Source organism: Malurus melanocephalus, unplaced genomic scaffold (assembly GCF_030028575.1).
Source record: "Malurus melanocephalus ecotype Western Australia unplaced genomic scaffold, MMel_1.1 scaffold_264, whole genome shotgun sequence".
In the NCBI taxonomy this organism is placed as follows: Eukaryota; Metazoa; Chordata; class Aves; order Passeriformes; family Maluridae; genus Malurus; species Malurus melanocephalus.
Window position 1 is genome coordinate 213206 of NW_026623496.1, and position 14267 is coordinate 227472.

Here is a 14267-nt window from a genome sequence, read left to right on the forward strand (position 1 = left end):
TATTACTTTTAAAGGAAGCAATAAGAAGAGAAGCTTTTTGTTGGTATATCATTTTTGTATATATGTATATATGTTTCTAATCATCATTACTAAAATGTCCATGTTTTCCATAAAACACCATTTTGATTRCAGTAGTGAAGTAAYATATTTCACTATAAAATACTCATWCACAAAAAATGAAATAATTTTCCTATGTAGGTTGTTGCATGAAGACACTGGTGGTTGGGGGAGGGGAGGGGGAAAAACCAATTTGTATTATATGGTTAATAGTCTCCAAGCTGTGGTTCAGGGGACTGTTGGATGTGCCCTGCAGCTGATCCATAGAACACCCTTTAACTGGTGTTTCTGGTCCAAACTTGAGGGAGGTTCCCCAGTAGTTTGCCTGAAATTTTGAGGGTTGGCAGTAACTCCTAGTACAGAATGTGAGAACATTGATGGAGATAATGTGAAATTGACTGCTTACCTCTTCTTTAACCAGCTGGGCACTTTGAGATGCATAAATACAACAATGGGCATTTGYTTGCCTAAGTATTTTGTAGTAAAACAGCTGAAGTGACATCCTTCTGTCTGAYTGTGCATTCTGATTTAGAGAAAAAGTAGCAGTTCATGTAATCTCACCTAATCCTACCTAATCCCTTTCTGTGGATGCTTACTTTCTAACTAATAATTTTTCTTGGGATGCCTGCCAAAAACATACAAGGGAAGCTGAGAACTGCTTCCTACCTTACAAATTTCCTTTACCTAGTTAATTTGCTTGCTMCTTACCTCTCCTTTCTCTGGTTTATATTGGTTCATGCCACAGAGTCARCTTCCCCTGTGTATTTGCAAGGTGTCTATTGCAGTAAGGGTTCAGCTCTGTACCTCTGTTCTCCACAGCACAGTGTTATAGCTGGGGAAATATGAACCATTAATTAGTGCAAGTCTGGGTGGGGAAGTTGTGTAAGTGTCGTGCAGGCTGCACTGCTGTCTGTTACCTTTCTAGGAATGGAGCAGGTTCTGACATCTGAGCCTGTCGGTGAATGGGGTCCCAAGCACCTGAGWTGTACCTAGAAACCCCTAAATTGTCTAACAACACTTCCTTGCTGTATGTGCTTTGATTAATACATAATTTCTRTTAGTCTGCAAAATTACTGAGGTTTGGGCTGGGATAGGGTTGATAACACAGAAATGTTTTTGTTTTTGCTGAACAGGGTTTGCACAGAGCCAGGGCCTTTTCTGTCTCTCACCCCACCAGCAGCTGGGGTGTGCCCAAAATGCTGGGAGAGGACACTGTGGGGACAGCTGACCCCAAGTGGCCCAAGGGGTGTTCCAGACAATRTGGCATYRTGCTGAGCATGYAGRGCTGTGGRAAGGAGGAGGGAGGAGGGACRTTCAGAGTGATGGYGTTTGYCTTCCCGAGTAACCATTGCACATGATGGAGCTCTCCTTTCCTGGGGATGGTTGGACACCTGCCTGCGTGTGGGAAGTAGGGAATTAATGCCTTATTCTGCTTTGCTTGTGTGTTCTTTTAACATTTTAAACTGTCCTTAACCCATGAGTTTTCTTAGCTTTAACCCTTCTGATTGGGTCCCCCATCCCACTGGTAGAGGAGTGAGTATGAGCTGTGTGGGATTAACTATGATATCTATTCATTGAATTACTTACACGTATATTTTTTTATCCTCCAGGGGACACCGGTATTTGTTCACGCTGGACCTTTTGCTAACATTGCACATGGAAATTCTTCTGTTTTGGCGGATAAAATCGCCCTTAAATTAGTTGGAGAGAAAGGATTTGTAGGTAAGTGAATATTCAGTTTATTGTATTRTGATCTGTTGGTGAATTKGCAAAAAGTGAYGCAAATGAATGGAGAAATTAGCAAKTAAAGGTAAGAATATTACTTTATTATTGCTATCAGCATACAATAAACTTAAAGTGAATGTGTAAATAGTGAAAAGCACTTCTTCTCTTACCCTGCCCTTAATCTCAAATGATCCCATCACCATGTTTGAGACTCCACGAGGTGGGTGAACCAGTCAAATTGGGTTGCTTTGTAATTGTAATCCAAAGTAATTTGATTACTTTGAAAGAGGTGTCCTGTTGTATCTGGCCTCACTTGATAAACCAACAGAAACCATTTTTTTTTCCTGCTGAATTATTTCTCTGCCAGTTCAGTAAACTCAGCCAAATCAGAGGTCAGATGTCCCTGAGCCAGCGCAGAGGACTAGCAGAGGAAAGGCAGAAGAAAAGTTAWTACTGCCTCATTTTGGTGGCTGTGAGCCATCAGGTTGGTCCATTGTTAGACCTCACCATGAGGCCCTTATGTTCCCATGAAAGCATTTGAGTGGGCAGACTCTTTTTACATTAGGAATTCAGCCTGCACAAGCAACAATAGACACATAGAGCTTACAGTTGCAGGCAAAATAAACTTGTGGCTKAACGGTGAAGCAGCTTTTATAAAAATTGTTGTGAGCGCTTAAACCTTAGAAATAGTTAAATAAAAGGGATGTTGCTGCTTCACAGTAGCAATGCCTTTGCACTGCTGCAGCYATTCTCTTCTCTGTCCTGAACACCMAGGTTGGATTACATTAACCCTAAAGCTGAAGCTTGAGTAATGCTGGAACTGTGGTCTTGAAGAGATGCAGCAATGTGAAACATGAGGTTTCTTATGTTTTCACCCTTAAATTAGTAGAGAAACATGTATATATATGTTTATATCACACCTGTATATAAGAAAGGATTGTTTTTTACAGGGTTTTACAGTTTAAGGGTCTGTTTATGTCTCTCTCTTAATCAAACATCCATTCAAAGAAGAATATTTTGCTTTCTGAACACATTTATTTAATGATAGTTGAATTCCTATTTCACTGGGCCATGTTTGTTGTTACATGGCTTTGTGGAATGAAGAGCAAAGGCATTTAGGGTAGCTRACATTTTTCATGAGCCATGAGAAGTGACTTTGTTTCTGCAGGGAGCAATCTTTTCAAGTGAGGAGTCAGTTGTGTATCAATTGAATGGAAGTATGCTGGCGACAGTCTTGAGCCTTGAGCCAGGTTTTGGAGCCCAAAATATATTGCCTTGGATTTGGATTCCCYTCCATTGAGTGTGTCCCTCAGGCACTGAGAGCATATCCTTGCATTTCTTGCTTTTTTTCAGTCTTATCCACCTGTTTGTCTTTAACACTCTTTTCTGCTTTGTTTGTCTTTGGCTCCAGTTTCTCTGTTGGGAGACAAAGCAGCGTAGCTTCAATATAGGAAAACCTTTGTGTGCTGCCAGCTAAAGGCTCTTGTTCAGATTTTATTCCACAAAACACAAATCCCCATGAAACTGGCTTCAGAATAAGACTGCCTTTGCTCTGCAGAGCCAGGAATTTCAGCATGATTTGTAGATCCTTGTTAGATTATTAAAARCAATAGCTCATAGAGTGGCCTACTTAAATCAGCTTTGCAGGTAGTCACAAGTGTAAATGTTTGTTCTAACAGTTGTAATTATCATAAGCTTTATGATTTTAAAAAATACAATTTTCTGGTAATGGTCAGAGCACATGGGCAGAGTCTACATGTAGCACTCACTGGTTTATTAAATACTGTCCTATCCCATCCTACACAACTGAAGTGTAAAATGACAGCTACAAAGTGTGCACCAGTCCACACTGGGTTGATATCGGTACAAACCGATAGAGCCAGTGCCTTGTGGATCTGCACAGCAAAGCAGGGAGCAAGAAATTCCACTGCATTCCTTCTCAGTGTGGAGTTTGCCTGAACACTGTATGGCCACCGAAATTGCWTGGGGAAAGCTGATCCTGTAGTTTTATCAGACAGCCAGGGTGCAGGACAGCTATGCTGCAGCTGGGTAACTAGCTGAATAAGTTTAGTTACTCTTGCTAAGTAAGAGTACTGCTCCTGCTGGTTTTTACTGTTCTGCATTTCCCTCTTGCCACTGTTCTCATGTATTAGATCTGACACTCATTAAATCTTGTATGAGCSACTACAGTTCACATTCTGCCATGTAGGTTAGTTGCATAAGCTCAGGAAAGAATCCAAAAGGTGCTAGGAATAGGTTAAGGTATCTTGCAGAATCACGTGGCTGGGAGAGGCATTTTATTGATCAGAGGCTATGAGATTGCTGTCAGCTGCATCCAAAGCAGGAACATAAGAAATCTGTGACGTGGTCTGCAATTAAATTATTTTCCTGTATACCAGARTAAATACCTTAATGTACATATGTTTGCTCACTCACCACAAGATGGGATAATGATGTAAGATATATATRATTCAGTTATTTATTGTTTTATATATTTAGCATTTAAACCTATTTCTTATTTATTCTTTTTTTTTCAACTTAGCCCATATTTATTTTAGAGCAGAATTTCCTGTTAAGTGTGTAGCCAGTACTAAGGAGAATAGCCTGGCTTGAATTTGCAATACTGTTTCACAAATACAGACTTCCAAAACTTTCTGTSCTGTTTAAGGTTTAAGCACCCTCCTTCCTCCAGCTGCTTGTTTTCAGTCCTTTGCAGCCCCTCTCTTTCACCAGCACACCTGTTCACAGAGCCACGTGACAAGCTGAATGGACACTTGGTCTCGATTGAAAACAACTACAACAAAAATATCCCTTCCCCCTCACAGACAGTGTCTGGGCAAAGTTTTGTGTGACAGGGAGAAGATGAGATAATGCCACATAAGATGGTGTTTTTGCTGAAATAAATATTTATCATACTAAAGCCTTATTTGGAGCTTTCAAGTGCCAGTGAAGCTACTGTGGATGCACTCGCTGATCAGCCTGAGCCTGCACTGCCAGAGCAGCTAAGCCTGTCTCCTTTCTCAGCCTCTGCTCCACTGTTTTTGCATGACATCCCAGCAGAAACCTATTGCCCTTTTTGTTGGCTTGGCTTTCTGCTGACTTAACACAGAAGCAGTTCAGCCCAGAGTCACAAAAACACCAGAGTTTGTGCAGGAGAGGGTGAGCTGGGACAGCCAGCAGTGAGAAACCAATCTGCTGTGTAGATCCAATTGCTTGTGTGACCATGTGCCACAGCCAAGGCAAGAAAAAGAAACTCTCTCAGAATGTTCTTTTGAAACTTATTTTTAAACCTTGCCTTCTCTCTCTGGCCTGCATTGCCTATTTCTCTGCCTGCTTTTCAGCTGGAATGGCAGCGTGCTGTGCCTTTTGAGTAGTGTCAGGTAGCAGTGATGCAGACAGTCTGCTTTAAAAAAATCGAAACCAAGTTTAACCATTGAGTCCTGTTGTGAACTCTGCCTAATTGAAGGCATTCCCTACTTCAGGTTCAGATATCCCAGTGAATCATAGGGCCTCATTAGGTTTTAGATAGCTTAAGCTTTTTATCTCAGCTATTCCTTTCTCTCTTTCCTGAGCCTTGTTGCTATGTACTGATAAATCAGTCTTTTTGCTCTAATGTTGAGTTCTCGGTATGAGTTTTGCCACTGAACTTTAAGAGCAATGCTGCAGCTGCCACTGGCTGGTGTGCACTTGTTTGTCCTCTCAGYCTTTCAGTGTTTCCCTGCAGATTCCCCCCAGCCTTGCTGTGGGCAAGTGTGGCCCACTGAGGATGGCTGCATGCAGCCCCTGCCTTGGGAGCACCCACGCTGTGGCACAGTGAATGTACCCATCATCAAAAGTGCCATCAGAGCTTTGTGTGGTMCTCACACATCTCTTCAGCCCCTCTGGCAGCAGCATGAAACGTGTTTCTGGTATTTCATTTTTCTTTTGTATGAAAGGTTGGCTAAACTGGCCTGGTTAAGTGATTCTATGTCRCTTGGTTTTGGTGCACATTAAAGTGTTAATCTGCAAGGGAAGCTGACCTCTCAGCAGTGATGGGGAAAAGAGCTTGGCATTAGGGCTGAGTTCTGTGCTATGACTGAGTGGGGAAGTATGTCTGTATTCAAGCAATCACTTMGTTTGAGGTTTTGATTTGTTTTGTGATATTAACCTCTTTTGTTTCCCTTTTGTTCTTCTCTAGTGTAGGATGTCCACACTCATGGCTGATCCATAGAATTTGGTCAATTTGAAAGCTACGCCTGGTGTAAATTGCAACTGACCCCGAAATGTAACAGCACCTTGTGCTGAGGCTGAGATGCCCAGCCCCATAGGCCCAGATGAGAAAGTTATAGAGGGAGAAATGTTGGTGTAGTGCCATGCTCCCTTTAGCATGAGTTTTGCAGTTCCTRTGTCCCTGGAACTGTAGGTTTTGTGGCTCTCTGAACTCGGGACTTTCCTGAGTTGTCAGTGTGTCAGAAATTATTGCACTGCACAGCTCAACAAATTACTCTATCCATCTCTTTAATCCCTTGGTGTTTCAGCTGAAGAGAGGGGTTGTTGTAAATCAGAAGACAAGGGAAGTATGAGTATATCCTCGGATTCCTAAAAAAATCTTCTCAAGTTGGTWTTTCAGGTTTGGACTTTGTTTGTCGAATGCTTTCTTGGCTACTCCTGATAAACATGTTGCATTCGATGCTGAGAGCATGCTGTGCTGGGCAGCTTCATCCTGGTGTGTTTTATCAGGTGACAAGGCAGCAAACTGTTGCTGACTTAAGAAAGGTTCACTTTCTGTTTTTTTCTTTAGTTTGGTGTAATTGGAAAGAATTTGTAGAAGCAGTAAATTTTTATAAGCTAAGTAATTGACTCTTTTTATTGTGTTGGTCCTCTTGGAGTAAGCTAATGATGCTCACYGTTCTAAGTATCTCTTCAGTACTTACAAAGTAAGTTACATTTCAAAGGTATCCGTTTTACATACCCTCAGAGCAGACATTATTTAACAAGTTTATAAAGCACCTTATAAAAATTGTATGTGTTTAATACCATAAGTGAATAATCTTCAGTAGTTTTTTTATTAAATGTCATAAGACACTTCAATCCATATTTTACTGTACTCTTTTTCCAAAAAAGGAAATAAAGCCCAAATACTTTGGCTAAACTTCTTCTGGCACCAGTAGTACATGTGATATTATTACATTTAAATGTCGAGTTCAAGGATTTATTTTTAATATTTTTTTGCTTAATACCATTWGGAGGGGGTTCTATGTAGTGACCCTCCAGAAAGCTTTAATTTTTCAGAATCTGCCCAGCATATTTCTAGCTTGCCTTATTTAATCTCTGGCTTCTTCACTCTTATTTTCACCAAAACCCCAAAATGTAGTGGAATTGCATTCCAATATTTTGCTGTCTGAACAATGTGGCTTTTCCTGTTAAGATTTTACAGCAAGGCAGAGGATTCACAGTACRGGGTGATTGACAACATTATCAGCATAGGTGTTGCATTATCAGTGTATCAGTTGCCTACTCTGATATGTGTTTACTACAAACAAGAAAAAGGATGTTCAGAACTTTATAGTGTTTTCTCTGACCCCATTCATAGTGCAGCTGCTCAGGCAGCTGTGCTGGACACAACTGTGATGGGGGGGAGGGAAGGTGATACTGTGTTAGCTGGTATTGCTGCAAGGCTYTTAAAGTCATGGTCTAATAATACAAGTCTCAGTGGTGTCACAAACTGCAAAATAAGGTGCCATTACTGCTTGAAAATCCATGAATATGTGCCATGAGTGCTGGTGCCATTCACATCCATTCACTGCCCTTTTTATTATTTTTCTCACCACTGCTGGGGTAAAAATAAATTCCATTTCTTCCACTTGTTGTAAAGTGGAAACAAAAAATTAATCTTCTTCTTCATGCTTTTAAAATCTGAGCAAATTTTTTTACCARTAAGCAAGAAAGTCTTCAGAGACGAGATGTAGTGCAATGTGTTTTTCTTCACTGGCATGAAGTCAGAGCTCCTGAAAGCTGAGTTTACTTACTGCCTTGTCACAAATAATCTGGGTGCAAATCATGCTTGCTTATGGCTTGCTGAAACTGGAAGTCAGGTGACAGTGATTTAAATTACTTTCTATTGCAGAAAGTGCTTAAAACAGTCTTGAAATAATTTATTATTATGTGAAATGAGAATCAAATCTTACATTTATGCGTGTTCAGAATCCTTGAGAAAGTTCTTGAGAAAGTTCTGACTCCACATTGTCACTGCAGATTTCTCTRAATTGTTTCTTCTGCTCTTAAGCATACATTGCAAAATAAAGCTTTTCAGAAGCACAATTGAGTAGAASAGAGCTGTCCTGAATGTTTTTTTGTGTCAGGAAGCATTCCAGCATTGACTTCAGTATCGTATGTCACTGTATTTCAGAGCTGAATGAATTTGAAATCGTATAAATTATGCAAAGCTGAACTCAAAACTCAGAGTTGGTATTGATCATGAACKATTGAATTATGTCTAACCACTTGGCATAAAAAAATGATGTTTTGCCCAGTCAGGAGAGGTGGTGCTATTTTGAAGACAAAACCTCCTAAATTATGGACTGTCTTGTAGTGAGATTTTACCTTCTTCCCTTTAAAAAAAATCTAAAAAAAAGTCAGAAATCCACTAAGCCTTTCCTTGCTACAAAGCATATTTGTAAATGTTTGTTCCCAAATGTGCTGTTTATATCCAGAATTAGGAGGGGCAATTTACAGGAATAAAATAACATGTGATTATAAATCATCAGCCATTTWGCTGAGTTCTCTGCTTTATCTGACAAGCATATCAAGTGATCTCCTTCCTAGACTGGCTGAGCTGCAGTTTGAAACTAGGATTTTTAACTCTTGCTGCTGGCAAGCTGGCTGGGTTGCATGGCCAATTGGGACTCGTCTGTTCTTTTTCTGAAATACTGTGTTACAATTACTTTCAGGGGGAGGTTTATTTTTTCCAGATATATGGATGCTGCTCTGTGCCTCGCTGGAAAGGGAATTAAATGGTTTTCTCTCAGACTGGGAGCTGTGAAGGGGCACATGTGTGTTGATTGTGTGCTGCATGAAGTGTCACACTGTGGCTGAGCTGGATGTGTCACAAACAAGTGGAGAACTGGGAAAGTGTGGTTTATTTGAGAAAGCCATGTTTTCTTTTCTTTCTGTGGGTTTTCAAGGTAGAAGGGAGGTGTAGTGAGATAGTGTTTGGGATGGGATTGAATGCTTGGGGAATGTGCTGTGGGGAGGATGGGGAGGCAGGAAGGGTGGAGTGGGTGTTTCTTCTGGCTGGCTCTGAGGAGCTGCTGCTGCAAGGAAACCTGTCCTGTCTGCTGTTTCTTGCCCAGTGGATGACTAGGAGACAAAGCTGCTGAGTCCATCTCTTGCCACCAGCAGCACACAGTGCTGATCTCCATCTCTCTGATGGAGATCTCCCGGTCTGCCATGCGGCTGTGGCACTGTAGTGCCTGACAGGAGCCATCCATCTTATTCCCACCTCCATTCTTGACTAGCTTTCTGGCCTCAAGCAAGTCATTTCAGCCTCTGTGCCTGCACATGTAATCCCATTCTTCCCAATGTGTTCTTTCAGTTTATGAACTTTCTTGGGGGCAAAAACTCTCACCATAGCAAATGGGGAGATGACAGGCGCTGCTATAACAGGAATTTTAAGGTAACAGGGCTTTTGTAGAGCAGCTSCCAGCACTTAAACATGCATCAGGAATTTACTTACAAGCTGAYGTGGTATTTTAATGTCCTGCATGCTGACCTCTTCAGCAACATGTTAGAGATTAACACAACTTTTTCCTCTGGCAGGGATATTCATAAACTAAATGGAGTGTACAACTGTTAAGGGCTATCCATTATTCTCAGTCTCAGGAGTTACCCAGAGGTAAAAATAGATAGGAAGGATCTGCCATTCATTCAGAAAGTGGAGGCACTGCCCAGTTCCTGATAAATAAAATACCATTCTACTCAGTAGAAACTGGTGACCTTGCAACTTCTGTCCTGTTTATTTTCCCTTCCCTCACCAAGTTAGCAATCTTACCTAGTTTTAAAACTCCCAGCACATAAGAAGCAGTTCCTTTTCTTCTTATTACCTACTGGTTGTATTGCTTTTATTTATAAGAAGGAAAACACCAGGGTTTAAAAAAAAATGCGAAGAGTAAAACATCACGTATGCTAGGAAGTTCTCTTAATTCATCACTTGGCAAAGGAAATAAAAGCAGGCTCCCTAGCTAAGAGCATTACTTTTGCTTGGGGTTATTTGGCAGAAAATCCATCATCCTCTCTCCATTTGTGAGTWTTTCAGATTGACTTACACCCTTTAGCAAGGGTCAGCAGGGCAGAGTATGCATAAAGAGTTCAAGTCCCGTTTCAAAGGCTGAATTTTAATTTTAGTGGATGGTTTATTTTTAATATCAGTTGAAAATGTTAGCTCTTTATTAGATTTTTGTTTGTTTGGTTTACTGACCTTTTGATACTGAAAACTAATGTTCTTTTTATGGAAAACTTGTATAAGAATTAGGTTTCTTCAGACATTTACATCATGTAGGAGAAAACAGAGTTTGCTTTTTGTTTTCTGTCTCATTCTGAATCTGCAGGCAGAAGTGCTTAGTTTTCTGAAAGCTTTTATAATTAAACTAGTTAATAATGTACACATATGTACGGGGCAATGTTTATTTACTTTATGCACTTACTTTTGGAATGGCTGGCTTAATTTATCAAGGCTCCAGAGAAGTCAATATAAATGTGAAATGTGGAAAGGACGAATACATGTATTTCTGGGTTTTTTTTAAATGGTAATTATAGTATGCAAAGTTTTAATATCACGTAGTGCAGGTTTATATTTTACAGAGTTGATTTTGTTTTCTGTTACTATTCCATAAGCTCAGGCACATTGAGAGCTCAGTTAACAGGTGTTTCAAAAAGTGTTGCTTAAGCTACATATCCTTATTCCGGATCAGAACTCAGATATGTTTTCTTCTCATCCTGAGCTACGCTCTCTACCAGCCCAATTAAAATAACACAGTTTGGGGAAAAGGTTAAGGTTACGTTTTCAGATGGTCCTGGAAGAAGAATGCCACTGCTGAGGGTTCCAAGTATTTTTATTTACAGATGTTTTGTTTTGCCTCAGAAATGAAGTAGTCTATGGTAATACAATATAAAAGAAAGATATTTCTCTGAAAATATGCTAACTTAATATTGTTGTTTTGCTGAGGTTTTTTAATTTTCAGGCAACAAACTATGTGTCTTAGTGTATGCTGGGTATTTTAACGGAGAATAATTACAGAAAAATAGTACTTTTTTCTTGAAAACAGAAAGTAAGTTTGTTTGCATATCAAATATAAGCTAGTGGGATTAGCTTTAAAGAAAAGTTCAAGAATTTATGTCTAGGGATGAAAATTTGTTTCTAAACCATTTTTAAGCATGTTAATGAGATTGCAAATAATGCTAGGTTATGTGTGGCTGGTATGATACGTTAATGGGAAGTGTTTTGGCAAACAGCCAAAGTGCTTTTGAAGGTCAGATGTTCAAAGGGTGTTCTCTGATTCTATAAAATAATACATTAAGAGAAAAGATTAATAGCCTAAATGGTACCTTGGGGTCAYATTACTGCTCTGACCTTGTAATTTAATTTTTTCAGTTTTATAAAAGTGCTGTTTAATTAATTTGATTTGATTGAGAAAACAGATTGGATACAGTAAGAGAGAATATAGGTTACAGCCTTTTTTAAATTTTGGGTGGCCTACCTGTCTTTTATATGGTGGGCCTATTTTCTGGTCCCTTTATCACTTGTTTCCTATGCTGACAGCTTTATTGAAACTGACAATCTCAAGGTCTTCAGCGTTGCTACCTGCAGGAATAAGGCACCGTCTTCTAATGCAGTTTCAGCTTGGCTCTGGCTGCAAGCTCTGAGTGGGAATGAAGCTTCAGGGACAAGCAGATGCTTTACATGCATGAGGACACGGTATCTTTGTGCTGCCTCCATCTACTGCATCTCAAACAGAGCTCCCCAGAGACCSAGTAACAGCTTCATAAATCACAGATTGCAGGTTCAGCCTTTCCAGAAGCCAATTAGGAATTCAGTGTACGTTTTGGGGTTCTTCACTGTACAAGGAGCAARAAAGCACGAAAATGTGGGGGTGGGCTAAAGGATGATAGAGTMGCTGAGATGACAAGATGATGGGCAATTATGAAGAGGAACTGGAAAAGATATTAATAATTTATAATCTCGAGTAAGGAGGGATCAACTAATAATGTAGAAATATTTCAGAAATGGTAATGGGTAGTTTGCAATGGCAATTCTGTTGCCCTGATTACATGAATTGTGGTTAAATGGATAAATTCACTGTAGATATTAAAGAAATGGTTTAGCCATGAGCAATTAAAAGGATTTGTCTTGTAAATCAGCAGAATTATGGTTTGTTTTGCTTTTGGTTTTGACTGCATTTTTAATTGGGAATTCCATGTAGGAAGATGGGATTTGTTGGCGTGTGACCTTAGTACCTTCACTCTCCTCAGTTTGTAATTCTTCATGTAAGATAAATTACACATGACATCATATCATTTAACAGATGCAGTTATTTCCCACAGCAATTTTAACCAGTTGAGTTCTTTTTCCTTATCCAAAAATTATAGGGGAAACAGTAAATATGTATTAATAAGCTTGTTACAAATCATCAATCTTACACTTTGAGTAGAGGTTCAAATACCAGTTTTGTATAGTTTATTTAGAAAATGCAGGAGATTACAACCAAACTAATGCCTATGTGCAAAAGGTACTGGAGAGCTTACAGCTGAAAAGCTCCCATGAGTTCTGAAGTTGCTTCTGCTCCATTTCTCYGGGTATGTGGCTATTTCACAAAGTCTGTGCAGTGCAGTGGGCTTCACCTGCCCGCTTCTTTTACCCTCTTCTGTGGCTTATGCTGCACGTTCTCACTACTAGACTTTTTTTCCTGTCTCCTAAAATACATSTACCAGTACCTGGTATTTTCTGTCTCCATGGAACATCATTCTGTTTATTGATCTCTAAAATTTTGTATGTGTTTGATACACGTATTGCACTCGGTGTAGAACAGTTTCCACTCTCACAGGGCTCTCCAGCTAAGCTTTTGGGATGGTTTTATGTTTTACAGTCTTTGCATCAGATGTTTCCCTAGGCCATTCTTACGTAAAGACACATTGCTATTGCAAGGGAATACTTTTCTTCCTGGGGACACATAACAGGAGATGCCCTTTTCCGTGAATTTCTAAAACATGGAGTTGTGCTGTCACGGAGGGTGTTGTTGGTGTGACAACCACAAAATCACAAAATCAAGGTTAATCACAAAAGGAAGGCATTCTGACTTGAGTGGAATGAAATAAAACCAGAACCTGTTTGTCCTTCTAGGAGAAGGATTCACGACACGTGCACACAGGAAAGACAGTGCCTAAGTCATGGGTGAAATCATTATCACAGTAAGCAAGGCGAAAGCATTATCACAGTCAGCAAGTGCTCCCCAGGATTTTGGAAGGGAAGAGTGGGGGATGCTTGGCGAAGTTCGTGCCCCGGTGCAGAGTCGGAGGGTTTTATCGCGCCAGGTTTTTGGCTGCAGGCGCTGAGGGGTGGGCTCACTGGGCGGTGATGGATCACTCGGTGCCTGCCGTGCCTCGGGTGGCTGCATGAGTGGCAGGAGCATTGATCATCGTCACTCAGCCCTTTGTTGTGTGGCATTGCCWCAGCTCGGCCCACAGCGCTCTCCTGCTGCCGCTCACAGCCGCTTTTGCTGTGCGATGGGAGCGAGGAGCGTGGGAGGCTGCGGTGAGCTCCGGGGCTGCCCCCTGTCCCGGCCATGCCCATCTGAAGGCAAGCGAGAGCGCCCACAGCTCGGAATGTGCTGCCAAAATTTGTCTGGCTGCCAAAATTTTGTGTGCCTCACTCACCTGTATCATCACTCAGTGCCCAGTTGTATTTCTGCTGTTCTTCAGAAAGTATTCCTCCTTCCAGCGCGTGTGCTGCTGTGGTGGTTTGTCTCAAGAACACGCTCCTTTGCATCCATTCTTCCCTTTCTCACAAAACAGTGCARTCTTGGTGCTGAAGCTGGTGTTGCTTCATGACCATTTGATTAAATGCCTAGAACTTTTCCAGGGAAGAAATTTCCAGGCTCTCTGCCTGCCTTTTGAAGTTAGTGTTTTCCAGATGCTTGTAACRTGAATTCTCAAAGCATGTTCAAAGTCCATTTTCAGTAGCTTTTTCAAAAGGGATGTAGAAGGGCYCAGAACCTGAGAGCTCAACTACAAAGCAGTTTCAGTTTGATGAAAGGTGTATTGGTGACAGGAGCTTCAACCAACTGGATCTTTTGAAAGTGAAAGTAAATGAAAGTTGAGTAACRTGGTTTAAGTGTGATGAAATTTATTTTAAGCTCTTAGGGGAATACCGTGGATACCGTAAGTTAATATACTCCTTGCAGAATTGTAGAAGAATGGCCTTAAATGAAGATCCATCAGTGCTRCTGTTAATT

General features: G+C 40.6%; 1 protein-coding gene across 1 annotated transcript in view; it reads left to right on the forward strand.

The window, feature by feature from the left end:
* MTHFD1L (methylenetetrahydrofolate dehydrogenase (NADP+ dependent) 1 like) overlaps positions 1-14267 on the forward strand; it is a 137423-nt gene that overhangs the window by 56960 nt on the left and 66196 nt on the right. Inside the window, exon 20 of the mRNA XM_057375921.1 lies at positions 1668-1779. Coding sequence (XP_057231904.1) covers positions 1668-1779 — 112 coding nt within the window. The remainder of the gene's footprint in view (positions 1-1667; positions 1780-14267) is intronic.